The following is a 27,143-nucleotide window of genomic DNA, read 5'->3' as shown; positions in this document are numbered from 1 at the left end:
AGATTGTGTGTGTGATGTACCTGCAGTGACTGACTAAAATTTGTTATTTACTCACAGAATGTAGGCATCCCTAGTTAGCCTTGAGATGAGCTGCCTTCCTGAACTGTCTCAGTCCATTTTCTGTAGGTAGACCCTTGGAATATTGTGTTCAGTTTTGGTCACCTTGTTACAGGAAGAATGATATCAAACTGGAAAGAGTGCAGAGGAAATTTACAAAGATGTTGCCTGGATTCAATGGTCTGAGTTATAGGAAGAGGTTGAACAAGCTAGGACTGTTTTCTTTTGGGCAGGAGTCTGAAGGGGGACCTTATCAAGGTGTATAAGATCGTGAGAAGCATGGATAGGGTGAATGCACTCAGTCTTTTTCCCAGGGCTCAAGAATCGAGGATTAGAGGGCAACAGTTTAAAGTTAGAGGGAAAAGAATAAAGCAGAACCTAAGGGGCAATTCTTTACACAGAGGAATGAGGTGCCACGGAAGTGGTTGAGGTGGGTATGTTAACAAAATTTAAAAGGATCTGGACTAATGCATGCATAGGAAAGGATTAGAAGGATACGGGTCAAGTGCAGGGAGATGGTATTATTATGGATGGATACTTTGGTCGACATGGACCAGTTTGGGTCAAAGGGCTGTAGGACTCTTTGACCAACAATGCCATTTAATGTATTGTTTTGTTTGTGTATGATCATTTTATTTCTAACCGTGTATATTGGGTAACTTTCAAAATGTGTAACTACACATGATAATGCATGCAGGTTTTGGTTATTCATAAAAAAAGGGAAGGTTTGGAGGAATGTAATTGTAGCTAATGTAATCATTTAATTTAGGTATGTTGTGACACATTTCTGAGATAAATGGTTAACCATGGTTAAGCATTATACCGAAAGAAAAATACCAGGCAATATGGCAAGGACTAGTGGTAAGCCAGAGGATTGAGAAAGTTTTAAAAACCAACAAAAGACAACCAAAAATATAATTAAGAGGAAGGAAATGAACTTTGAGGATAAACTTGCAAGTAATATCAAGACAGACAGCAAAAGCATCTTTAAATATAAAAAAAGGAAGAGAGAAGTCAAAGTGAATACGGGCCCCTTAGAAAATAAAGCTGGAAAAATAATAATGGGGATCTAGGAATTGACAGAGGAGTTGAATAAAAACAAACACAAACAAAAACAGAAGTTGCTGGAAGGAAATACGCAGAGAAAAAAATGAGGTATGAAGGTAAACTGGCCAATAATATAAAGGAGGATAGTAAAAGCTTTTTTAGGTATGTGAAAGGCAAAAAATGGTTAAGACTAAAATTGGGCCCTTGAAGACAGAAACAGGGGAATATATTACGGAGAACAAAGAAATAGCAGAAGAATTTGAATTGGTACTTCAGATCTGTGTTCACTGGGGAAGATACAAACAATCTCCCTGAGGTAACAGTGGCTGAAGGACCTGAACTGAAGGGAATTAATATTTGCCAGGAATTGGTGTTGGAGAGACTGTTAGGTCTGAAGGTTGATAAGTCCCCAGAGCCTGATGGTCTACATCCCAGGGTACTGAAGGAGGTGGCTCAAGAAATCGTGGATGCGTTGGTGATTATTTTCCAGAGTTCAATAGATTCGGTATCAGTTCCTGCGGATTGGAGGGTGGCTAATGTTGTACCACTTTTTAAGAAACGTGGGAGACAGAAAGCAGGAAATTATAGACCAGTTAGTCTGACCTCATTGGTGGGAAAGATGCTGGAGTCTATTATAAAGNNNCATGGTATTGGGGGCAAAGTACTAACTTGGATTGAAAGTTGGTTGGCTGATAGGAAACAAAGAGTAGTGATAAACGGCTCCATTTCGGAATGGCAGGCAGTGACCAGTGGGGTACCGCAGGGATCAGTACTGGGTCCGCAGCTTTTTACAATATATGTTAATGATATAGAAGATGGTATTAGCAATAACATTAACAAATTTGCTGATGATACTAAGCCTGGTGGCAGGGTGAAATGTGATGAGGATGATAGGAGATTACAGGCTGACCTGGACAAGTTAGGTGAGTGGTCAGATGCATTGCAGATGCAGTTTAATGTAGATAAATGTATGGTTATCCACTTTGGTGGCAAGAACAGGAAGACAGATTACTACCTAAATGGAATCAATTTAGGTAAAGGGGCAGAACAGAGAGATCTGGGTGTTCTTGTACACCAGTCAATGAAGGTAAGCATGCAGGTACAGCAGGTAGTGAAGAAGGCTAAGAGCATGCTGGCCTTCATAACAAGAGGGATTGAGTATAGAAGCAAAGAGGTTATTCTGCAACTGTACAGGGCCCTGGTGAGACCATACCTGGAGTACTGTGTGCAGTTCTGGTCTCCAAATTTGAGGAAAGACTATTCTGGCTATTGAGGGAGTGCAGTGTAGGTTCACGAGGTCAATTCCTGGAATGGCGGGATTGCCTTACACTGAAAGACTGGAGCGACTGGGCTTGTATACCTTTGAGATTAGAAGACTGAGAGGGAATCTGATTGAGACATGTAAGATTATTAAAGGATTGGACACTCTGGAGGCAGGAAACATGTTTCCACTGATGGGTGAGTGCCGAATCAGAGGACATAGCTTAAAAATACGGAGTCGACCATTTAGGACAGAGATGAGGAGAAACTTCTTCACCCAGAGAGTGGTGGCTGTGTGGAATGCTCTGCCCCAGAGGGCAGTGGAAGCCCAGTCTCTGGATTCATTTAAGAAAGAGTTGGATAGAGCTCTCAAGGATAGTGGAATCAAGGGTTATGGAGATAAGGCAGGAACAGGATACTGATTAAGGATGATCAGCCATGATGGTGGTGCAGGCTCGAAGGGCAGAATGGCCTACTCCTGCACCGATTGTCTATTGTCTATTGTCTATTGGAAAAGCAGGTTTGGCAGCATGTGAAGAGAAATCAAAGTTAATGTTTTTGGTCTGATGACCATTCCTCAGAGTTAAATAAATACTTTGTATCAGTCTTCACTGTAGCAGACTCTAGTGGCACCTCAATATTACTCAATATTAAAGGTGTGAAAAGAAGGAAATACAATAACTATCACTAGAGAAAATGTGCCAGAGAAACTAATGGGGCTAAACATTGAGGAAGTTCCCTGGACCTGATGGGATGCACCCCAGAATATTAAAGGAAGTAGCTATGAGATAATGGACACACGGATAGAAATCTTCCAGGAATCCTTGGAATTCTAGAGAAAACTGCCAATGTAATACCTTTAATTAAAAGGGAAGGAGTCAAAAAATGGGTAACTACAGGCCAGTTAGCTTAACATTATTGGAAAATGTTAGAGTCCGTTGTAAAGGATGGAATAGCAGAGCATTTAGAAATGCATACATCAAGCAGAGTCAGCATGGCTTCATGAAGGGAAATCATGCCTGACAAATTTACTAGAATTCCTTGGGGTAACAAGCTTGATAGATAAAGGACGAGTAGTGGATGTAATATATTTGGATTTTCAGACAGTGTTTGATAAGGTACCACACATTAGGCAATCTAATAAGTTAAGAATCCATGGTGTTGGAAGTCATATATCAGCATGGATAGAAGATTGGCAAACCAATAGAAGACAGAGAGTTGGGATAAGTGAGACATTTTCAGGCTGACAACTGTAACTTGTGATGTGTCAGAGGAATCAGAGCTGGGGCCACAATTATGTATAATGTATTTTATTGACCTGGATGGCAAAGTAAATACACTATAGCTAAGTTTGTGTATGTCACAAAAATAGGTGGGAATGCAAGTGGTGAGAATGACAGAAAGACTCTGCAGAAAGATATAGCCAGGTTAAGTGAGTGAGCAAAAACTTGGCATATAATGTGGGGAAAAGTGAGGTTCCTGCAGTGTTGCTGAGTGAAGATTCTGGAATTCCCTCTCTCATGGTATTGTGGATCAACCTACAGCAGGTGGACTTCAGTGATCCAAGAAGGCAGCTCATCACCACCTTCTCAAGGGCAACTAGGGGAGACAGGCAATAAATGCCGGCTAGCCAGTGACATCCACGTCCCTAAAATAGATTTTTAAAAGTTATGCATTTTAGCAGGAAGAATACAGGAGCTAAATGTTATTTAAATGGAGAAAGACTGAAGAAAGTTATGGATCAGAGGGATTGGGATTCCTTGTTCATAAATCATACAAAGTTAGCATCTGTACTGAACAGGTAATAGGGAAAGCCAAAGGAGTGCTGGCCTTTATTTCAAGGGGAATCAAAGATAGAAGTAGAGAGGTTTTGCCAAAACTGAACAAGGCACTAGTCAGACCACAGATGAAATACTGTGAACAGTTTTGGACCCCATATATAATAAAAGCTGTATTGAGGGATTGCCTTATGACAAGAGTTTGAGTAAGTAGGACCTGTACTCATTGAACTAAAAAAGCATGAAAGGTGACTTTATTGAAATGTACAAGATTCTTAGAGGACTTGACAGGGTAGATGCAGAAAGATTGTTTCCCCTTGAGGGAGAGTCTAGGACCAGTGGGCATAACCTCAGAATGAGGAACAGCACATTTAAAGACAGAGATGAGGAGGAATTTCTTCTGTCAGAGGTTTGTGAATCTATGGAATTCTTCACCACAGAGGGCCGTTGAGACTGGGTCATTAAATATATTAAAGAATTAAGATAGACAGATTATTAATCAGAAAGGGAATCATGGGTTTTGAGGGAAAAAAAGCAGCTAAGTGGAGTTGAGCCATGAGCCATCAGTAATGATTTCATTGAACAATGGAGCAAACTCAATGGGCTGAATGGTCTGTTTCTGCTCTTATGTCTTATGGTCCTATGGACTTGAACCTGGACCTTCTGGCTCAGAGAAAGTGAGGACTGCAGATGCTGGAGATCAGACTTGAGAGTGTGGTGCTGGAAAAGCACAGCAGGTCAGGCAGCATCCGAGGAGCAGGAAAATTGACGTTTTGAGCATAAGCCCTTCATCAGTTGCTGACTGACCTCTTGTGCTTTTCCAACACCACACTCCCGACTCTCCCTTCTGGCTCAGAGGCAGGGACACTGCCACTGTGATACAAGAGCCCCAAAGACAATTGCCATGACATTTTTATGTGTTCTCTACCTCTCTGTATATGCTGTTGGGTGCAGTTAGCCATTCAACACACTTCACTTGTAACACTGTTTTTGGATATGTACTACAGAAGTTTGCATGCGATTGAGTTTGAGAGTCAAAGAAAAAATATAGTAAGATAGTTGAGTCTGAAGGTAAGAAAGAGTTTGAGGCTGGTCCTACTTGGGCACTTTGTCTTAACCTGTGGATTTCAGGCCATCTGATGACATCACTTATGTGCATATGGAACATTTTCAGAGAAAACATTTTTATTACACTTTTGGGAGATTTGAGAGGCTATCCCTAATTGCCCAGAGTGTCATGGTGAGCTGCCTTTTTGTGTTTTTGCCATCTATGATGCTAGGCTTACAGCATTTTGTTTTTAGAAACAGAATCTTCCTGTTGCTACAGCCAAAATCTCAACTGTATGTTTGGAAATCAGACTTCTCTGTCTCTTCCCTTGAGCTTACACCTTGTGACAGGGCAGGACTTCATCAACCGTGCCCCAGGTCATGTACATTGACTGAAGAACAATGTCTTAAGAATCTGAAGGCTGGATATGAGTTGCATACAGTTGGTGTTCTCCCCAAGACAGTGATATTCACTCTCCAATATTTACAGTGGTGTACCAGAGCAGTCAGGTTACATGAGAATAGAGTAACTTTGTTTAACAGCAGCAGCCTTAAAGAGCTGCAACAGTCCTCACTCCCAACCCACCAGTTGCGACAATGTTTTGTGTGCACAAGAAAAAGCTGAATTCGGAGAAGTCAACAATCTAATCTATAATTGTGGGAGCACACATTAATACTAGTTCTAATTACCCACAATCATGGGATTGGCCCGAACAGCAATTATACCAATAATCTGGTGATTGATTTTATTATGTGCACAGATTATGTGCTAACACAACAGCTGTATTTTCCCATTTTGCTCTATTTGTCCTTTACAACCTTCACTCTATACAAGAGAAATATGCAATCAAAGCAGAAAACAGATGGAATAGTTGGTAATTTAGAAGGATTGAGATAGGGTGTTATAATCTATCCAGTTCTGCTGAATTTGATCTAAGACATGGACAAGAAATGACTGATTTGGGAGTGTGGGGGGGAAGGGGGGGAGGTTGGGTGGGTAAAACATTAGCTAAGTGACTAATAATCTTAGGCATGCAAACAGCAGATGCAGTTAAAGTCCTTTTGTATCTAGTCAGCCAGAAAGCAAAAATGTGAAATTAATACCAAAAAAGTACACACAAATAGTTGCATCCAGTACAATTTTCTTAAAGATCAGGATTGATGATGAAAGTTGGAACAAGTTGATCACGTTGTCTGCTGAATAATAAGCCCAGAAAAATATAAGCTGCATGAAAAGGTTCCATGTCAGTTAGGTTCATCAAAAAAACATTAAGCAAGACATGGATAACATGGACAAACTGCAGACCTAAATAAACTTCTGAGCTCAGCTTTTGAAAGTGCTGTTTTTACTCAATCCCACATATCTATGCAAAGTAATTGCCCAGTACTGTTGAAAAATATTGCAGATTCGGCAGATAATTAATCTTGCGGAGATTAACAAATTATGGGTTTTAAAAATGGGTATTGGCTAGAAGAGCTTATGCCCGAAATGTCGATTCTCCTGCTCCTTGGATGCTGCCTGACCTGCTGCGCTTTTCCAGCAACACATTTTCAGCTCTGATCTCCAGCATCTGCAGTCCTCACTTTCTCCTCCAAGATTGGCCCCATGTCTAGTAGGTATGGATACACAACACAACAGTATCTATATTGTGTCTCATTTATATCAATTTGAATTGTCGTTCACATAGTCTATAAGGGTGACTGAACTGGGAACAGAAATAAAAAATCTTTGGAATAATGGATGTTTTTCTGAGTTGGAATTAAGACAAGTTGGCAAGAAATCCATTTCACAGCTGCCTGTTTCCCATTTATAAAGGCTCTGCATTATGAGTTGTGCTCTGCTGTGCTGAACTGTGCCAGCAAAACCAGAATCTGTCACATTGGCTCAAATGACTTTTAGATATCCAGGGTGCCTGCCTTCAAACAGTGTTAGTTCATCACCTTAAATACAAATTTAAGGTCCTGCATTGGTTGTAGAATCCTGAATATGAAATTCAGGAACATAGGTTTGGAGCTTGCACATTATTTGCCTTGTTGTATCAGGTGCTGAGTAGCCAAACCAACAATTCTTAACAGTATTACTGGAAGTCGCTCAAGAAAAGCTCAGGAAATATTCAATTTTTAATTCACAAAAGAAACTCCAGGACACTGCATCACCTCACCATCTGCTGGCACTCCAGATTGCCAATTAACTGCGATCCCTGACCAGCAAGTAGCAGCTGAAAATTCATTTGATGGCCACAATTACTCACAACTATTATGTGAGATCTGATGCTGATTTGTCTCTGACCTCAGGACAATACAGACTGGTGCACTCAGCTATTGGGATACTGACTCTGTACCCATTTTCTATACAAGTCAAATTGCTTCGCTATTGTTTAAAGAAGGGATTCTTTTTTCAGTTTGGGCTTAAATCAGCCTGATGTTGCCAGTGAGTGGCCCAATATGAGCAAGGGATACATGCTTAGAAGCCCAAAATTTCATGAACATCTGAAACACTTAAAAGCAGCAGGCCCACTCATCTATTACTCTGCCCATGCTTATTAAAGACAGTCACCTATATCTTTGCCATTCCAATAGAAGTCAATATTAAAGGCACATGTCTTCAGCTAATCATATCTCATTAATATGCATCAAAGAGTCATAAAGTCGTTGAGCATAGAAGCAGGCCCTTCTGCCTGTTTATGCTAACCAACTAACACCAAAGTACACAACTCCCATTTCCCTGCATTTGGTCCATAGCCAACGATTCCCTGGCATTTTAAATACTTATCCAGATGCTTCTTAAATGTTACAAGAGTAACTGCCTCCACCATCCTCTCAGGCCTACGTATCCCATATTTCAACCATGCTCTGGGTGAATTTTCTTTTTCTCAGATGTTCCTCATTTGTTCCTCATCTTAAACTTCTGCCCTCTGGTCTTGGACATGTCTGCCATGGGAAAAGGATTCTCACAATCTACTCTGTCTCTACCTGTCATAATTTTGGACACTCAATCATCCCAAAGCCTCCTCTGTACCAAGGAAGGCAAACCCAGCCTATCCAGCCTCTCCTCATAACTGAGGCAGGCAACATCCTAGTGAATCTCCTCTGCACCCTCTCCAGTGCAATCATGTCTTTCTGATAGTGCGGTGACCAGAACTGCACACAGTACTCCATCTGTGGCCGAACCAATGTTTTATAAAATTGTAACAAGACTTCCTTGTTCCTATATTTTTATCATAACAAAGAAATTTGACATTCCATAAAGGTAGAATTAGTTTTTCATAGAGCTTGTTTGGCAGCTATTATAAACGTAACAACCCATTAAAATCCCAGTTATACCTTCTTTAACGAGGTGTAACTTTTCAAGGGTTTCATATTGAGGCTGCAATTGAAGCACTCCATCAGATCCCAGTTCAGACAGAGTAAGCATGTAGCACGTATGACTGATGATAAAATCCCGTAAGTGATCATGCATTCACAAATAGAGTCAAATAGAGTCTAAATATAGACTAAATATTGCAGAGTTCAAGTTTGTTCATATGCTCCTTGAAGGTGAACATCAGGAACTGTAGCCTTTCCACTATGGACTGGGAGGTAAACTTCATAAGAAAGAGCTATCTGGAGAATGATTTCAAGTAATGCCATTACTTTCACAATGAAGAATATAGGCAGCTAAATACAAAGAGGCACTAGGAAGACTGGCCAGTCCCAACAAAATCAAACAATTCATCATTGCCTACACTGTGGAAAGCCATGTAGGTCTGCAGTTGGGCTCCACAGTCAATGCACAATAAAGATACTATGCATGCATGATACAGCCATCTTTGATAATAAGTGAAACATATGAATAGTGACAAAGAGGAAATTCACATCAACTTATGTGAATTCAAAACAGCATCTCGTGGATTTGCAAGGAATCATTGACAACAGCTTCTGATTTCTGCATTTAACTTTATACAAATGTTGTTGCACTTTCACAGCTGTAATGATGGCAAGCACTGACAGTTTTGCCATTGTTACAACTGCAAAAGATAAGCCACAACTAAACCAGTTAAGGTTGTGCATTTCCTTTTACTATGGAATAACAAAATTGGTTACTGTCAGTCTTTCTATGGAAATAAAATCATCATATAGTAAATATTGTGCTTTCAGGTTACATGGAAGTTGTCCAGATTCCAAGAGGATCAGTTCACATTGAAATACGGGAGCTGGCAATTTCAAAAAACTACATTGGTGAGTTATTAATGATAAGTACATAACAGGTTCAGTGACCTCGATTTTCACAGAATTGGGAGACTGTGTGGAGGGGTCCAGTTGCAGTTTGGAAATGATTTTGAGGTTCCTGAGGTTCCAGTTTTTTACCAGAGACCTTTAAGGCTGAGGACAGATCCATGTTGTGAGCCCCATCTTGCAAATAAGAGATTCAAAGAGAAAGTATGAAAAGAAACAGTAAGTCAAACTAGAAGGAATGCCCAAAGTCTCCTGTGTGCATATAAATAGTAAAGGGAGAGGGGTTAATGGATGGAGTATGGCTGATTAGCTGACCAGGAACCAAAAAACGTTTTACACATGAAGGCAGAAGGAATAGCTGAGATATTATGTAAATAGTTTACAGTTGTCTTTACCATGGAAGAAGGTCATGGTTAAAGAGGAGGTCATGTAGACACTAGAAACGTTTAAAATTGGTGAGAAGAATGTATTGTATATGCTGTCTGTACTTCAGGTGAATATGCAAACAGATGATATGAACTCAAGGATAGTGAGAGACGTGAGAGAGGAAGTTGCAGTGGCATGGACCATTATTTTGTCATCCACCTTGGATTCAGGGTGATGCCAGAGAACTGGAAAATTACAGAATTGATACGATTGTTCAGGAAAGGCTGTGAAGATAAGCCATGCAATTACAGGCCAGTCAGGTTAATTTTGACTGTGTTAACTTCAAAACAATAATTCGGGACAAGATTAATAGTATTTAGACAAATGCTAATTAATTAAGGAAAGCTTATTAATTAAGGGAAAAGTCATATGTCAACATGCTTAATATTTTCTGATGAGGTAATAGAGAGTTGACAAGGGCAAAGCTGTTGATGTAGGGTACATAGCATCCAAAAGGCATTCAGTGAGGAGCCATATGATAGACTGGTGAATAAAGTTGGAATAAAAGGAACAGTAGCCACAAGTAAGGATGACCAGAAAGAGCAGTAGTTAGTGGATGTTTGTTGGGCTGGAGGAAGGTCTGTATTCGAGTTCCCTCAGGGATCAATGTTGAGACCCTTGCTTTACCTGATGTGTATTAATAAATTAGACTTTGATGTACAGGTCGTAATTTCAAAGTTTGTGGATAATACGAAACTTGGAAGCTTTGTGAACTGTGAGAAAGTTAGTTTGGAACTTCAGAAGGAGATAAACAAGTCAATGGAATGGGCAGACAGACAGTAGATGATGTTCAATGGGAAGTGGTTCATTTTGGTAGAAAGAACATGAGGTCACAATTTAAAATAAATGTTGCAACTCTAAAGGTGCAGGAGCAGAGGGACCTTGACATATATGTACTTAGGTTGTTGAAGATGGCAGCATAGGTTGACAGCTTGGTTTATACGTTAGTTATAGGGGCAAAGACTACAATACCAAGAAAGATGTAATGAATTTATGTAAGACACTAGTTTGGGTTCAAATGGAGATTGGTGTCCAACTCTGGAACTCACACTTGATAAAGCAGATGAAGACATTAGACAAAGTGCAAAACATATCCACGGGAATGTCTCCTGGGATCACGGACTTCAGTTATAAAAATAGGTTAGAAAAATTCAGACTCTTTTCTTTGGAGAAACTGAAAGCTAAGAGGTGATTTGATAGATGTATTTAATTCAGGAGAGGCCATAACAGAGTAGGTAAGGAGAAACTCTTCCCACTTTTGAGGGGATTGAGAATGAGAGGGCACAGATTTAAAGTAATTTTCCAAAAAAAAACCCATGATATTTTTCACGTGGTGAGTAGTTAAGATCTGCAATCCTTTGTCATCGAGTTTGGTGGAGGGCAGGTCCATTTGAAGCATTCTGAATGGAATTGAGCTGCTATTTGAAAAGGAAGAATACAAAAAATTCTTAGGGGCTGAGGAATGGCACTAAGTGAATTGCTCATTCAGAGGGCCCGTACAGACAGGATGGTTTGAACGGCCCCATTTTGCACTGGAACAATTTTGTGAGTCTGAAGGAGTACATTTGGGTAAAAGATAAATAATAAGGTAAGTTTGGCTGACAGGATGCTCCATCCTGGGTCATTTTATGTAAGTGCATAGAGTTTATAGGTATCATCGATGGAATCTGCACATAGTACCAGAATAAATGAGCACATTCCTCATAATTGCAAAGGATGCCCTGGGTATAAACAGCATTCTAGAAGACTCTAAAATTTGAATAAATTAACATAAAGATACAATACTGTTGGATTTAGCAGTCTTAAAAGTGGATGAATCTGCAGACTATGATGAGATGTACATCAGACTGTTGAGGTAAGCAAGGCAATAATTTTCAAATCCACTCTGGCTACAGATGAGGTGCCAGAGGACTGCTGATATTGTCCTTGAAATAACACCACAGATCCTGGTATCCCAATACCAAGTCACTCTTTCTTTACACATGGAGAGTCCTTGACACTGATCCAGCTCCCTCAGAGTCAGCTCTCAGAGTGATCAGAGCCTTTGACATTCCTGTTTATATCGTTAACCAGGGCTCCCTGATTGGACCAGATTAACATCCCCAATCAGGGAACTCATATTCTATGAAGTCCAGCTGGCTGGCCCTGTTACAATTACTATGTCTGTTTCCCTCTGAGTCCGAGGACATAGGCTGGGTTTTTTTTGTAGCTTCTCCTGGGGTGTTTTAGCACTCGGTCAGGTTCCTCCACCTTGGCCTCTGTTATTGGTGGCGTGTATCGTTTCTTGCACCTGGAGTGTCTTGGAAGAAATTAATTCTCTTCTTCAGGTGCCTCAGGTGTCAGGCAGTGACATCTGGCATTTCCATCTCAGATTCTGAGGTATCTTCAATGTTTGACGGGAGAGGAAGGACACTCAGGTTCCCAAACAGTTGGAAAGGCTCTCAAGAAACAAGGCATGTTTTGCTCCTGCACCGTTTGCAAGTTTGCAGCTTTCATACGGTCTACGTGGTTATTCAGGACCATCACACCTACCCGAAATGGACCTGACCTCGCATCAACCACACCTCTTACCCATTCAGGGCATTCCCGTAGTTCCTGCATCAAACTTCATCTCTGAGGTAAACTGTCTCATTCACTTAGCGGAGTCTTGTATCTGGCATTGGCGTTCCTGATGCCATTTCGCCTCCCCCCCCCCCGCTCCAGGTCCAGGAAGATCAGAATTAACCTGGTGCAGAATCCCTTCCCTATTAGTAATTCTGCTGGAACTATCCCTTTAGATTCTATAATCAAATAGGAACCAGGACAGTTTGGTATCTAAAGAAGATGTAGGCTGTTCCTTTAAGCCTGCCTTCAAAGTTTGGGCTGCTCTTTTTGCCAGACCATTGGATAATGGAAATACTCAAATTCCCTGCTGGTAAATTATGGCCTGTTTTTCTATGACCAACACTTCCAGGAGTCCATTTATTGCAAAAAGAATGCATGCAGTTCTTCTATCATCATCCCTGTGTTTGATTAATGAACTTTACTCATGTCCAGCCATTTTGAATGGACATCCACAATGACACAAACACATGGATAGGAAAGGATTAGAAGGATATGGGCCAAGTGCAGGGGAATGGGGTTCGCATGGACAGACATTTAGGTCGGCATGCACCAGTTTGGGCCAAAGGGCCTGTCTTCATGCTGTTGGACTCTATGACTCTATGACTAAGAATATTGAGCCCATGGAAGGACCTGCATTGTCGACATGTAACTGAGTCCAGGTTTACCCAACCAATCCCTTGAAGGTGGGAGAGCTACTGTCGGTAATTTTTGTTCTTGTTGGCTCTCTGGGCTCTGCCCTACCAACACAACTACGTCTGCATCCAATCTTGGCCACCAGACATACCTTGTTACCAATATCTTCAACAAATCTCTGGATGACCCTGGTGGAATTCAGCTAGTATCTGGTGGTGAAGTTTGCTCGGGACAATCGGTCTTGTTCCCCATAATAATATGCCATTCTCCACTATGATCTGGTCTTTCCCTGCGTCTAAAAAGGTTTCAATTCTGGTTGCTACATGACTTCCTGGACAGTGTTCCAACTTGCAATTGTACGATTTAGATTTGTACCCCAATGCTTGAAGCTATGTGCAGCACTGCCTTGTGCTTTTTAAGTAGACCTAGCAGAGGTTTGTGCTCCATTATTATTACAAATGTATGTTGATATAGGTATAGGTGGAACTTCCTGACTTCAAATATGATGCCAAACCTTCCTTCTTTACCTGGATGTATTTATGCTCTCGTATTAGTCAAAGTCTTGGATGTGTACTTTATTGGGTGCTCTTTTCCATGTGCCACCTATGAGCTAATACTATCCCAATACTGAACGGGGAGGCCTTGCATGTCAATGCCAGGTCTCACTTGAGATCATAATGTGCCAACACCTGAGACAATGATAACTGTGTCTTCACTTCCTTGAACGCTATGGCTTGGCTATGCAGCCATTTCCAAAGCTGACCCTTTTTTAAGAGTTAATGCAAAGGCACTAAGGTGAAGGCCAGGTTATGAATGAGATTTCCATAATAGTTCACCAGCCTAAGGAAAGACCTAAGCTCCGGTACTAATGAGGGAGCCAGGGTATCTTTGATCACCCTCCCTTGATCTTCCAATGAGTGTAATCCGATCTTGTCAACTCTGTAGCCCAATTGGGTCACTTGGGGAGCCTGGAGCACAGATTTTGTTCCCTTCTAAAGCATATACCTATTGGAGAAACATCTAAGGACAATGTCAAAATTCTCAAAATACTTCATATTCATCTTCCCCGTTATTAGCACACCATCTCGGTATATATAGACCTGGGGTAGACCTTGCAAAACATTTTCCATCATCTGCCGAAAAATTGTGCAGGTCTACGATATGGCAGTCTCATATATTGTTACAAACCCTTATGGGTATTAATTGTAGCATACTTCTGGGAATCCTCATCTAACTACAATTGCAAGTATACATGGCTCATGTCCAGCTTTGTGAAGGACAATCTCCCTTCCAGCTTTGCATATATATCCTCTATGTAAGGGATTGAATATTTATCCAACTGCAAAAAGTGGTTTACCATTTGTTTAAATCCCCACAAAGGCAAATTGACCTGTCGGGTTTCATAATTGGTACACCCAGTGCTGCCCATTCCGCAGACTAGACTGGTTTGATTTCTTTGTTTGTGATTTCTGCCTCTACTTTTGCCCATAAGGCAAATGGAACTAGGCAGGCCTTGCAGAATAATGGAATTACTTCCTGGTCAACATGCAAGGTGACCTTGGCTCATTTGATAGTCCCTAGACCTCCCTGGAAAATGTCAGGATATTTAATTAGGACTTCACTCAGGCAGCCATTTTCTGATCAAAAAATGTTGAGTCAATCAGGTGAATCTTTCTCAACCAATTTCACCTCATCCAGTTTGGGCCTAAGCTTTTTGCTATAATCAGTGATAACAGAACCAGCTGCTTCTTTTAAGAGACCGGAACTGAAGTTGTACCCTTTATCTGTAAAAGATCCCTGTTTTAGGTTCTCAGTCTAACTGAGGGCTTGCACAAACTTAAGAGTTGGAGTCCAGAGTGAATTTTATTAAAGACTGGTTCTGTAACCACTGAAATGGGCACGCTAGTACCCACATCAATTAGAACCAGGTGACCATTTAACTGGACGTTTATTTTGATTGGTTCTGATTTGGGTTTTGCTAAGCAATTAACTGTTCCAAACCACATGTCAGGGGACTTTCAAGGGTGTGCTCTTTCCCTGTCTTGAGTCTGCATATCAGCAGCAAATATAATGGCTTGCCGGCCTGGATCCAAAAGAAAATTTTAACCATTTGGCCGAGGCTTGGCTTTGTTTTGGGGTTTTACTATAGGCTGATCTAGAGTCCCACTGTTCAGGACATGTCCTGAGTGAGGCTGTGCAGTTGTCTTCACTCACGTGGTGCTTCCCAAGTTCAGCTGGACTGTCGAAAGTGTCCACTTCCAAAAGATTACCCTCCAACTCATATGGTCCACTAACTGCATTTTGCAATGATAAACCCCATTGTCGAATATGCTTAAAGTCCAGTTAGACTTCAGCTACTAGGCTGTTTTGTGTGGTTACATCATTAATCTACATACAAAATGGTCTCTTAGCATCTCACAGTCCTCTGCCAGTCTTCTTAGCCTAGTCAGAAATCCCAATACAGCTTTCCATGGTTCTCCATGGTGAATTGCTGAGTAAAATCGATAGTGTCTCAAAGTTAGAGGAGGCTTGAGGTTGTAATATTCCTTAACTAAATCCACCAATTCTTGAAAAGTTTTAGTATCTGGTGTCTCAGGGAAAGTTAGGCTCCCAATAACTGAAAATGCTGTGGGTCCACAAGCTGTCAGGAAAATTTCCTGTTGCTTTTCATAGCCCCAGTCTCATTTGCCTGGAAAAAAATAACACATTCTTTGCAAATACTGGGTCCAGTCTTCATCTGCAGGATTGAACAAATAAAGCTCCCCAAATTGCAGTATGATGTAGAAATGCTTACTCCAACTCAAAAACAACTGTTGCGAGTGAATTTCTTCAGGCATGTGCTTTTCTTTTGTTGCCACTGAAATAACTCCACAGAGGCCGATATCCTGTCACCAAGTCACCCTTTATTTACACATGTCATTGATCCAGCTCTCAGAGTGAACAGAAACTCTGACACTCCTGTTTATATGTATCAGTCAGGGGTCCCTGATTGGGCTAGGTTAACAGCCTCAATCAGGGAACTCACATTTTGTGAGGTCCACCTGGCTGACCTCATTGCAGTCACTACAGTCCCATTGTTAAAAAAAGGTATGAAAGGATAGACTGGGGAACTACAATCAGTCAAATCTCACTGGTGGGGAAAGGGATGGGTTGTATTTGCACTTGGAAAGACCAGGATTAATCATTGATAGTCAGCATAGATTTGTTAACAGAGCACTGTATTTGAGAAATTTGAATTTTTTGGGGAGGTAACCAGGAATGTTTAATGAGTGTAAAGCATTTATTGTGGCTAACATGGGCTTTAGAGAAGGTTTTGATAAACTCACTCATGCCTGATTGGTCGAGAAGGTAAGAGCCCATGGGATCGAAGACAAAGTGAGAAGCTGAATCTAAAATGGGCTGAGAAGACAGAAACAAATTGTGATAGCAGAGAGATGTTTCTGTGTCTGGAATATTTCCAGTGGGTACTGCAGGGTTCAGTGTTGGGACCGATCCTGTTTGTGTTTATATTAATTATTTAGACTTAAACATAATGGGTATGATCAAGAGATTTGCAGATAACACAAACATTGGTAAGGTGGGAAATGGTGAGGAGAATACCCATTACTTGCAGGAGGAAATTAACAAAGTGGTCAATTGGGCAGAGCAGTGGCAAATGGAATTCAACCTGGAAAATGTGAGGTAATGCACTTAGAAAAGGCTCACAAGGCAAGTGATTACACTATGAGTGCTAGGGCCCTTGAGAGCTTTGAGGATCAGGAGGACTTTGATTGTTCTGCAGTACATAGCAGGGCAAGTAGATATGCTGGTTAAGAAGACTTATGGCATTCTGCCTTTATTGGTCGAGGATAGAGTACAACAACAGGGCATTATGCTGAACGATATAAAAGACTGCTCAGGTTACAACTTGACTATTGTGTGCAATTCTGGTCACAACATGACAGAGAGGATGTGATTGCATTAGAGAGAATACAGAGGAGATTTACCAGGATGCTGCCTGGGCTGAAGCATCTCAGCTATGAGGAAAGATTATATTGGGGTGCTTTCCTTGGAGAAATGAAGTTTGAGAGGAGACCTGATGGATGTATTAAGATTATGAGGGTCATAGGTAAGGTGGATACGAAAGCACTGTATGTGTTAGTAGAGAAGTGAATAACCAGGGAGCACAAATGTAAGGTAAGAGGTCGAAAGCTAAGAGAGTTGAGGGGAATTTATTTCATTCAGAGGTCAGCAGGAGTCTAAAACTCAGTAGTTGAAAGTGTAGTTGAGTCAGAAACTCTCATATCATTTAAGCAATATTTAGATATTCATTTGCATTGTAATAGCCTCTAGGATTATGGGCCAAAAACATTAGAATAGTCAGATCTTCGTTGACTGACATGAACATGAGAGGCCAGATGGCCTCCTGCAAGGCTGTATATGTTTACGAGTATATGGGTCAGGCCAAGTCAGGTCAGGTATTGTCAAGGGTCAGTGTGACCACTCAAAGTGCAGGAAAAGACTGGCACATGAACAAGATAACTAGTCCAGGGCAGCATGCACCAATATTGTGCTTAGACAAATTGTCCAGTAACTTTTACTCATTTAATAATAATTAAAATTGATGCATGACAGCTTATAAAATTGTGTGGTTTTCAGACAGCCAGACCTTTAGGGTATGTACCTATGTATGGAAATAATTGTTTCACTTATTTACTTTCTTTCGATACAAAAAGAAATTTGCATGCAAGTCTTATAAACGTCTCTAATTGAAATGATTATTTAAGAAATAACACTGAAGCAAAGCACCACAGATGTTGGAAATCTGATTAAAGATAGAAAACATTGGAAATAGTCAATAGATCTGGTAGGAACAACCTGAATATTTGGGCTGACTTTTCATTTTGGGGTTCAGACCATTTCCAGGGTCTGACTCTTAACAATGCTATCAGTGTAATTCTGAAGGAGTTAGATACTTATTAGCCAGAGAGTGCACTCACTTTCCAATTAAGGACAGATGTTCAGAAAGAAGGATTCTATTCCATTCTTCCAGTTTCTCCATGTCCATCACGTCTGTTCCAAAGATGCCATCTTCCACGGGGTGCCTCAGAAGTGATCTCCATTTTTCTCAACCAAGGACTCGTCACCATTGTGGTTGACTGGGCTATCAAGTATATCTAACCCATCTCTCCCACATCTACCCTGACACCTTACCCTCCCTCCCCAGAAGAATGATAAGGCTCCCCTTATCCTCATTTTCCACCCTACCAGTTTCCACATCTAGAGGATCTGCCATTTCTGCCATTTCCAGCAGAACACTACTGCCAAAGAGCATCTTCCCCTTATCTCCACTCTCAGCATTCTGTGATATGCTGGTCCACACCTCCATCACTCCTTAAAACTTCCTCACTCCCAAAGGCACCTTCCCATGCAATGGCAGAAGGTGTAATTCTTACCCATTCACCTCCTCCCTCCTCACTGTCCAAGGCCACAACATACACCTTCTAGGTGAAGCAATGTTTTACTTGTACTTCATTCAATCTTATCTACTCATGCTGCAGTCTCCTTTACATTGTTGAGACCAAATGCAGACAGGGTGTCTGCATTGTGAGTGGAGGAACACCTCCAATCTGTCTATAGGAATGAGCCTGGCCTTCCAATTCCTTGCCATTTCAAGAAACTATTTCTCTCCCATGTTAACATTTCTGCCCTGAGCCTGCTACAGTATTAAGACCATAAGACCATAAGACCATAAGACATAGGAGTGGAAGTAAGGCCATTCGGCCCATCAAGTCCACTCCGCCATTCAATCATGGCTGATGCGCATTTCAGCTCCACTTACCAGCGTTCTCCCCGTAGCCCTTAATTCCTCGAGACAACAAGAATCTATCAATCTCGGCCTTGAAGACATTTAGCGTCCCGGCTTCCACTGCACTCCGTGGCAATGAATTCCACTTTGGAAATGTATTCCAAAGAAACACGATGTAAGCTGTAGGAACAACATCTCATTTTCCACATAGATGCTTTATAGCCTATAAGACTCAATATTGAATTCCACAACTTCAGAGTATGACCTGTGACCTCCATTTTTTATACATCTCCAGCATGGTTGTGTCTTGTTGAGTTTGCTTTTCCTCATATCATTTACACCTACTTTACATACTGTCTCTCCATTACCACCATTAGCAATCCTGTTGTTTTTGCCCTGGACACCTTCACACTCTGTTCCACTTGCCCGTCCTGTTTCTGTGTCAACAACATAAAATGCCCATTTTCCATCCCTTTCAGTTCTGAAGACAAAGCGTATCAGACTAGAAACACCTCCCTCCATGATGCTGCCAGACCTGCTGATTTTGTGCAGCACTTTTTGTTTTTATTTTGGTCAAATGGAAGTCCTCCAGAACTGAGACAGTGGCTTCCCCATTGTCAGAGGTAGGCATTGCTCACCTAAATTGAAAAAAGAGAGAAAGCATGTCTCAGAAAGAAGACCTCCTCTGAACACACCATCTTTTAAAGATATTCTGACCACTGGTGTAGAAGTGAAGCCTGTGTTCTCAGTCGTCACCATGCCACTTTTTCAAAGCTGCAGTTGAGCAGGGAGGATTAAAATGATGCTGAAACACTATCTTCCAAACTGCCACTGAGACAAAGACAGGTTTTGGCTACTGCACCGGTCAACTAGAAAATACACATTGTTCTCAGAACATTGGTCTTAGTTGCATTAATAGGCTATCCACTGTCCATGGGCAGGTAGCCCAACTCAAACCTTAAACCTGTCTTGACTAAAATGGGGCGGTGAAGGGAACATAACAGCCAAAGACAATGTTCCAGTCTCACACCACTACTCCCACCTCCAACATGAATTCAGCCTATTAACTCCAGTATGTTTCCCCACAGCTACTGCCTAACCTACTGAATATATCCAGCAGTTTCTTTTGCAGCCTTTAAGCAGCATTTTACACTCATGATTACCTTCAAATTGCATGCAATTTAATAGTGTTTTTTTTTCATTTCTTTCTGAAGTTGTTGAAGTTTTGTCTTAAGAGTAATTTGGAACATTTTTACTTATAGCTTTGAAATCTGAAGGTGATGAATATTACATAAATGGTGCCTGGACCATTGACTGGCCAAGAAAATTTGACGTTGCTGGCACAGCTTTCCATTACAGGAGACCTGCCGATGAACCAGAGTCTCTGGAGGCATTAGGGCCTACCACAGAAACTCTAGTTGTCATGGTAATTCTAAAAAAAATCCTGTATTCATTTATTTTATTCTTGCTTCTTCTGTTTATTTTCATGCTTTCCTCCTTTAAAAGTTTTGACTCCTTGCTGTGGGGTGTTTGGTATGCCGTTTACTCTCCACTTTTATATATACTAGTCTAGACAGTGAGTGTCAACAGGGAACAATTACAGCCAAACCTGACCCTGTATACACACACATATTCCAAAGAGCAACTGAAACATTGATTTGCCGCTCCCTAACTCAGGACCACCAATACAAACTAGAGGACCCCTACTGCTATCCTGGCTGCGATCAGTTCGATGCAAAGGCTGAGAATCAAATTTGTATGTAATTGGTTTGTATGGTTTAAGTGCTCATTTGCCAACAATATTCTTGGGGTATCTTTATAGAAAATCAGCAGAAATGTGTAACTGATATTTCTGTGGGTATTCAGCTAGATCTTCTGAGGAAAGTCCCTGAGGAAAGTCCTGAAAACTCCCTCAATCAGCTGAACTCTTGAGGTGTTGTACTTCATTTGTCTTTACTCATTTCTGTTCCTGAGTACTAATTCTAATTTCTCTTGACTAAGACAAGGGCTGGCATTATTCAAGAACAGAGGCAATTGACATCATATAGCAGCATTATTAATTCTCAGTTATGTACAATAAATTTAGAAAAGTTCCCTAAGAAACTTTACAAATGTTGCCAAACAAGAAATAGACAATAATTAACATATTTATTGTACATTAATATAATTGAATTAATGATTGACAAGTTTTGCTAAAGAAGAATACAGTCTCACGGTGACCCTTCCGTTAACGTATTTTGAGAAGATGCATTAAGTACTATTATCAAAGCAACTGCTGAACCTTTTTTTTAACAATTGCTCATACCTTGTTATAAGCAAAACATGTTACCTTTGTTCTGTACTGACTGGGCTGAAAATTTGATTTCCAGCCAATACAAGCATAAATCAGTGGAGTAGTAATCATCGAGGTTCATGTTAGAGTTTCTAGGTACACTCAAATATGTAAAAATAAGGTACATCTTTTGTAAACTAGGTTTGAGATGTGATGAGTCTTCAATCAATTAAGTTTTGGAGTTGTTTGGAAAAGTTGAAAAATTTAGACCTGTTCTCATGTCCTGCCCCTGGTCACCCAATTTCAGGAGGTGATATATCACCTTGTTGTAGAAAACCCATAACCTTAGAGTACATTGGTTTGAGGAACATCACTGACTGAGAGATTACCAGTTTGGATGCAAAACAAATAGAGACAACCATTGCTCAAAATTGGAAAGTACCTCTGGCCAGCTGTGACTTGCCAGCAAAAGTGAAAAAACAATTGGATTTGTAAAGCATCATTCATGACTTAGGATATCCTAAGTTCCTTATAGCTAATTAATTTCTTCTTAATGCAGTAATTCAGGAAATGTGGAAATGTGGCATTCAATTTCTCCACAGCAATGTCCCAAACTGACAATGAGATTATGACCAGATGATCTGTTTTAGTTGTGCAGGTTGGTAAGTATATGTTAACCCAAACCACTGTCTTGTGGCCCTGGCTGCCTTTTCATCTTGAATTCATTAATATCACGTTTAGAAGCCTGCTGAGGTTATATTACTGATCGCCAGTAGAGTAGCAATAGGGCTTCTCATAAAATAACTGGAATTTTCATCTATATTCTTTATTTTAGATGGAAGGGCAGTATCTGGAGATTAAAACGGATGTGACAGAATACATATTTCATCTAATTCCTTCCCATTCCATCCAGTTGTGCTAAAAGAAGTCAGTAATGGCAGGGCCTGAAATTCCTGTCAGCAGGTTAACACAGATTTCTAAGGGCTGCAGTGGAAGAGCAGTTCAAGCATCATTGTCACAAAGTTGCCAAAAATCCTTTCTTCCAGAAAAAACATGCATAGGAGCATCCCAGCACATATGACAAGCTTCTGGCCATGTGATCTGTAGCTAGGCTTGGCAAAAGGATACTCTGAAGAGGGCAAGAGTTGCAGGTTGCTTTGCTACAGGGACTAGGAGGTGGACTTTGATGTAGTAGGCCACAGGAGTATGCTAATGAGGAATCAAATGTACTACATTGACAAGCCTGCCAGATGGCTCCTGCACAGTTCTGGAGTATGGAGGAGTCCAATGTCAGTATGTCACTGAGCATCATGCAGAACTTGGAGCCCACCAGCACATACTTGCAAATCCAGAGGAGGTCCAACTTTTGGTGGCTGCTCTTGCAGTTTCCACTGTGACAAATAATATTTGAGCAAAATTTAATACTCAGGAGTATTAATGGTTGATGATTTGGCAATGAAATTACTGTTAAAAATCAAGGTGAAGTGGTTAGATTCTGCTTTATTGGAGACAGTCATTGCCTGACTCATGTGTGGAGCAAATATTACTTGCTGCCTGTCTACTCAAGGCTGGATATTGTGTCATGCTGAAATGTGTGCAATCATCAGTAAACATTCCACCCCTGACCTTACAACAGAGGGAAGATCATCGATGAAGCGGCTGAAGATAATTAGGCCTGGAACCTTCCTTGAGAAATTGGGCCATTGTGGTGCAAAGCTAGTGTCCCTATCTCTGAGCCAGAAGGTTTGGGTTCAAGACCCACCTGCTCCACATATAACATATCTGAAAGTATCTACCCTGAGAAATTCCTGCAGTTATGGCCTCAAATTGCAGCAAACCATCTTCTTCATGCTGAGTGAATCCACCTGATTCCTATTGACATCAATGTTTAGTAGAATCCCTACAGTGTGGAAACAGGCCATTCGGCCCAACAAGTCCACACACTGACTCATCCCCTGACCCTATCCCTGTAATCCTGCAATTCCCATGACCAATCCACCTAACCTGCACATTTTTGGATTGTGGAAGGAAACCAGAGCAAATCCACACAGACATAGGGAGAACATGCAATCTCTACACAGACAGTGGCCTGAGGCAGGAATTGAACCCAGGTCCCTGGCACTGGAAGGCAGCAGTGCTAACCATTGAGCCACCACATCGTCCGACAGCTAAACCTCCTGATGCCATAATCAGTCAAACATTGTCTTGATGTCAAAAACAATCACTCTTGTTTAACCTCTTGATTTCACCTCCATGTTTGGATGAAGACTGAATTGAAAACAGAAAATACTGGACTTATTCAGCAAATCAAACAGCAATTGTGGAAAGAAATAGAGTTGGCATTTTATATCAGTTAACTTTCTTAAGCTTTGATGAGAGCTCTTTGATTTCAGATAGCCCAGCTAATCTGATCAGGGTTGGAAACTTGACTTCTGACCTTGATCAGATTTTAAATTACCCGCTTACATGTTGATGACTTCTGCACTAGAGATTCCTGGACAGTGGCCTTCTGATATGAACTTGTCCAAGAATCCAGGAATCCTGCAGTGAAGTAGAAACCACAGCCCCAATAAGTGTCATATTCTGAGATTTAAATGTCTTAGACATTAAAATTGCTTAAATTTACAGCTACTTTCATAGAGTAGAAATGTAAAGTAAGTGTGGAGTTTGGGAAGCCAGATGGGCAAGGGGAATTAGGGTGTTATGTGGATAGGGTGCTGGGATTGAGGTGGATTGAGGGCTAGATAAATGAGGTGGTTGGGGTGCCAGATGGGTATGCTGCCAGATGGATGTGGGGATTGTGTGCCAGGTGGTTGAGTTGGTCAGGGGACCATGTGATTTAGGTGCCTGGTGCCAATGAGTAATATCGGGTAAGCCCTCGAGGCAGAGGGTGTTGTTTTGGACAAGTCAGTGTCAAGTTCAGCAATGAGGGAGATTGCCAGGTTAGATAAGGGTCAGGTCCAGTTGGCAGGGTGGGATAGCAGAGAGGATCAGCTCGGGTAGAATGTTAAATTTGCTAGAGCTGTGGGTGTGTCAGGTCACGTTGAGAGGGGTGGGGTCGAGTCTGGTGGGGTTAGGTCAGCTCAGATGGAGTGGTGTCAGGTCGGCTGGTAGGGTGTCTAAGACAACTCAGTCTGTGTTGCTCCAGTGATCATCTGCCCATTGGAATATTTGGGCCTTTAATTGTTTCCGTCCACAAATACTTCCTGACCTGTTAATATTTGAAGCATTTTCTGGTTTTACTTCAGATTCCCAGCATCTGTAATATTTTCTGTTTGTGAATAATCCGGTATCTCTGGTGGACCCTACCTGAGCATCAGATGTATGGAATTTGTTAGGGGTGTATCCTTTGCAGTATTCAGTGGCTTCAGCCATTTCTTTATCATGTGGAGGGAAATGAATTTGCTGAAGATTGGAGACTTTGGAAAGACTGTTATGAGTCATCATCTTGGTGTTTCAGGCTGAAGATATACACAAATATTTCAGCCTGGTCTTCTACATTGATGTGGTTAGCTTCACAATCACTGATAATGGGAATGTTTAGAGTCATAGAGGTCTGCAGCACAGAGAAAGGCCCTTCAGCTCCTCGAGTCTGTGCTGGTCAAAACAATCACCTGACTATTCTAATCCTATTTCCACCACTTGGCCCATAGCCTTGTATGCCTTGGTATTGTAAGTGAACATCTAAATAATTCTTAAATATTATGAGGGTTTCTGCCTCTGACACCATTACGGGTAGTGTGTTCCAGTTTCCCACTGCCCTCTGAGTTAAATTTATCTCCTCACATCTCTTCTAAATGTCCTACACCCTGACCTTAAATCTGTGTCCCCTGGTTATTGATCCCTCCACCAAGGTGAATAGTTTCTTCCTGTCTATGCCAATCATAATTTTATATAGCTTAATTGTGTACCCCCTCAGTAACCTCTGCTCCAAGGAAAACAAGCCCAGTTTTTCCAATCTTTATTCATAAATAAAGCTCTGCAGCCAAGTTAACATTCTGTAAATCTCCTCTGCACCTTCTCCAGTGCTCTCTCTCATCCCTCCTATAATGTAGACTCCAGAATTGCACACAACACTCTAGTTGAAGCCTAACTAACTTTATTTACGGTTTCAGCATAACCTCCTTGCTCTCAAACTCTAAGCCTTGACTAATAAAGGCGAATATCCCATGTGCCTTCTTAACTGCTTATCTACCTGTCCTGCTACCTTAAGAGACAGGTGGACTTGCAAAGGAAGGTCCCTCTCTTTGGAGCTTCTGAGGATCCTATCATTCATCAGATATTTCTTCGCCTTGTGATTGTCTGGCCTAAATCCATCACCTCATATCCAGATTGAATTCCATTTGCCACTGATTGGCCCATCTGACCAGCCTGTCTCTCCCCTCCTGTAATCTAAGGCTATCCTCACTATTTACCATGCCACTAATTCTCATATCATCAACTGTCCTGTATTCAAGCCTAAATTATTTATGTAGTCCGCAGCAGCAAAGGTCCCAAAATGATCCCTGTGGAACCTCACCAGACACAGGCTTCCAGTCACAAAAGCACCCCTTGACTCTACCAATTCTGGATCCAATCTGCTAGATTTTCTTTTATCCCATAGGCTCTTACCCTCAATATCAGTATGCCGTGTGAGAACTTTTCAGAAGTCTTGCTAAAGTTCAAGTAGACTTCGTCAAATGTATTACCCTCATCTACACACCAGGTGACCTCTTCAGAAAATTCAATCAAGTTAGTCAAATATGACATTCCCTTCACAAAACCATGCTGACTGATTCTGATTAATCACTGCCTCTCCAAGTGCCAATTAATTTTGTCCCTCAGAATTGCTTGCAATTGTTTCCTCACCACCTCTCATAGGCTCATGCAGCAGATTTGGCCGCATCTACATGGCTTCATCGTTGTTTCTCCAGTTCAGTAGCTCGCTCACATTTATGTTTAGTTTTGGATGCCCTAGAAACTTCTCCTGATGTACTCCTGCGGGAGGCCAGAGCCCCACTTATTTCCATCCCCGCTCCATCTTGGGTTGAGGCATTGGAGGATGAGCCAGGAACCTGTTGATCGATGTCCAATGTCAGAGGGGGGGGGGGGTGGGATCAACACAGCATGACCATCTCCAGCTTGAAGGTGGGAGACGCAGTAGTGATGGCACTAGTGGCGGCAGTAAAGCACATTGCCATGACCCTGTCAGACAGCAGCGACTGGATGAGCAGAGAGGGTGACATCTACAGAGTGGGAAAGATGAACCTTTTAAAGCTGTTTCAGATTTAGTAATATCAATTTAATAACAATTATTCAGTATTTTACAATTTATACAATTTATTCAGTAATTTATCTTGCAATCCAAGATGGTGCTGGAGTGTGACGACATTGTATACTTTTCACTGTATCTAGGTACAAGTGATATATTAAATAATCTCAATAAATGTAAATCTACATCTAACTCGTCTATGCCAATCAAGTTTCCCAAACAAAAGTAGTCCCATTTGTCTGCGTTTGGCCCATATCCCTCCAAACATTTCCTGTTCATGTATCTATCCAAATGTCTTTTAAATTTGTAACTGTACCAGCCTCTACCACTTCCTTTGGCATTTCACTCCACATACTAACCACTCCCTGTGTGAAAAAGTTGCCGTCAGGTCCTTTTTAAACCTTTCTCCTCTCACCTTAAAACATGTAACCCCTAGTTTGAACTCCCTTATCCAAGGGAGAAGACATTTTCTATTACCTTATCTAAGCCCCTCATGGCTTTATAAACATCTATAAGGTCACCACCTAATCTTTACTTTGCTCCAGTGAAAAAACTCACAGCCTAACCAGCCTATAACTCAAACTCTCCAGTTGTGGCAACATCTTGGTAAATCTTTTCTGAACTCCTCCGTGTCTATGTTAATTTGTTTAAGTAAATCACAGTCCTTCTCCCTAATTTCTATATCTACATCACCCCACTTACTAGTGAACACCACCGCAAAGTATTTGTGGAGTCTTTTACTCTGACTAGGTATTAGTTGTCTGT

The 27,143-nt window shown here is 41.2% G+C and overlaps 1 protein-coding gene across 1 annotated transcript in view; it reads left to right on the top strand.

Moving 5' to 3' along the window:
• Positions 1-27,143, top strand: part of adamts6 (ADAM metallopeptidase with thrombospondin type 1 motif, 6) — a 301,285-nt gene that overhangs the window by 235,770 nt on the left and 38,372 nt on the right. The window contains exons 19-20 of the mRNA XM_043689575.1: positions 9,327-9,407; positions 20,118-20,281. Coding sequence (XP_043545510.1) covers positions 9,327-9,407; positions 20,118-20,281 — 245 coding nt within the window. The remainder of the gene's footprint in view (positions 1-9,326; positions 9,408-20,117; positions 20,282-27,143) is intronic.

This window comes from Chiloscyllium plagiosum, chromosome 1 (genome assembly GCF_004010195.1).
Source record: "Chiloscyllium plagiosum isolate BGI_BamShark_2017 chromosome 1, ASM401019v2, whole genome shotgun sequence".
NCBI lineage: Eukaryota > Metazoa > Chordata > Chondrichthyes > Orectolobiformes > Hemiscylliidae > Chiloscyllium > Chiloscyllium plagiosum.
The sequence above is the reverse complement of the archived record's forward strand: the minus strand, read 5'-3'. Positions and strand labels throughout refer to the sequence as shown.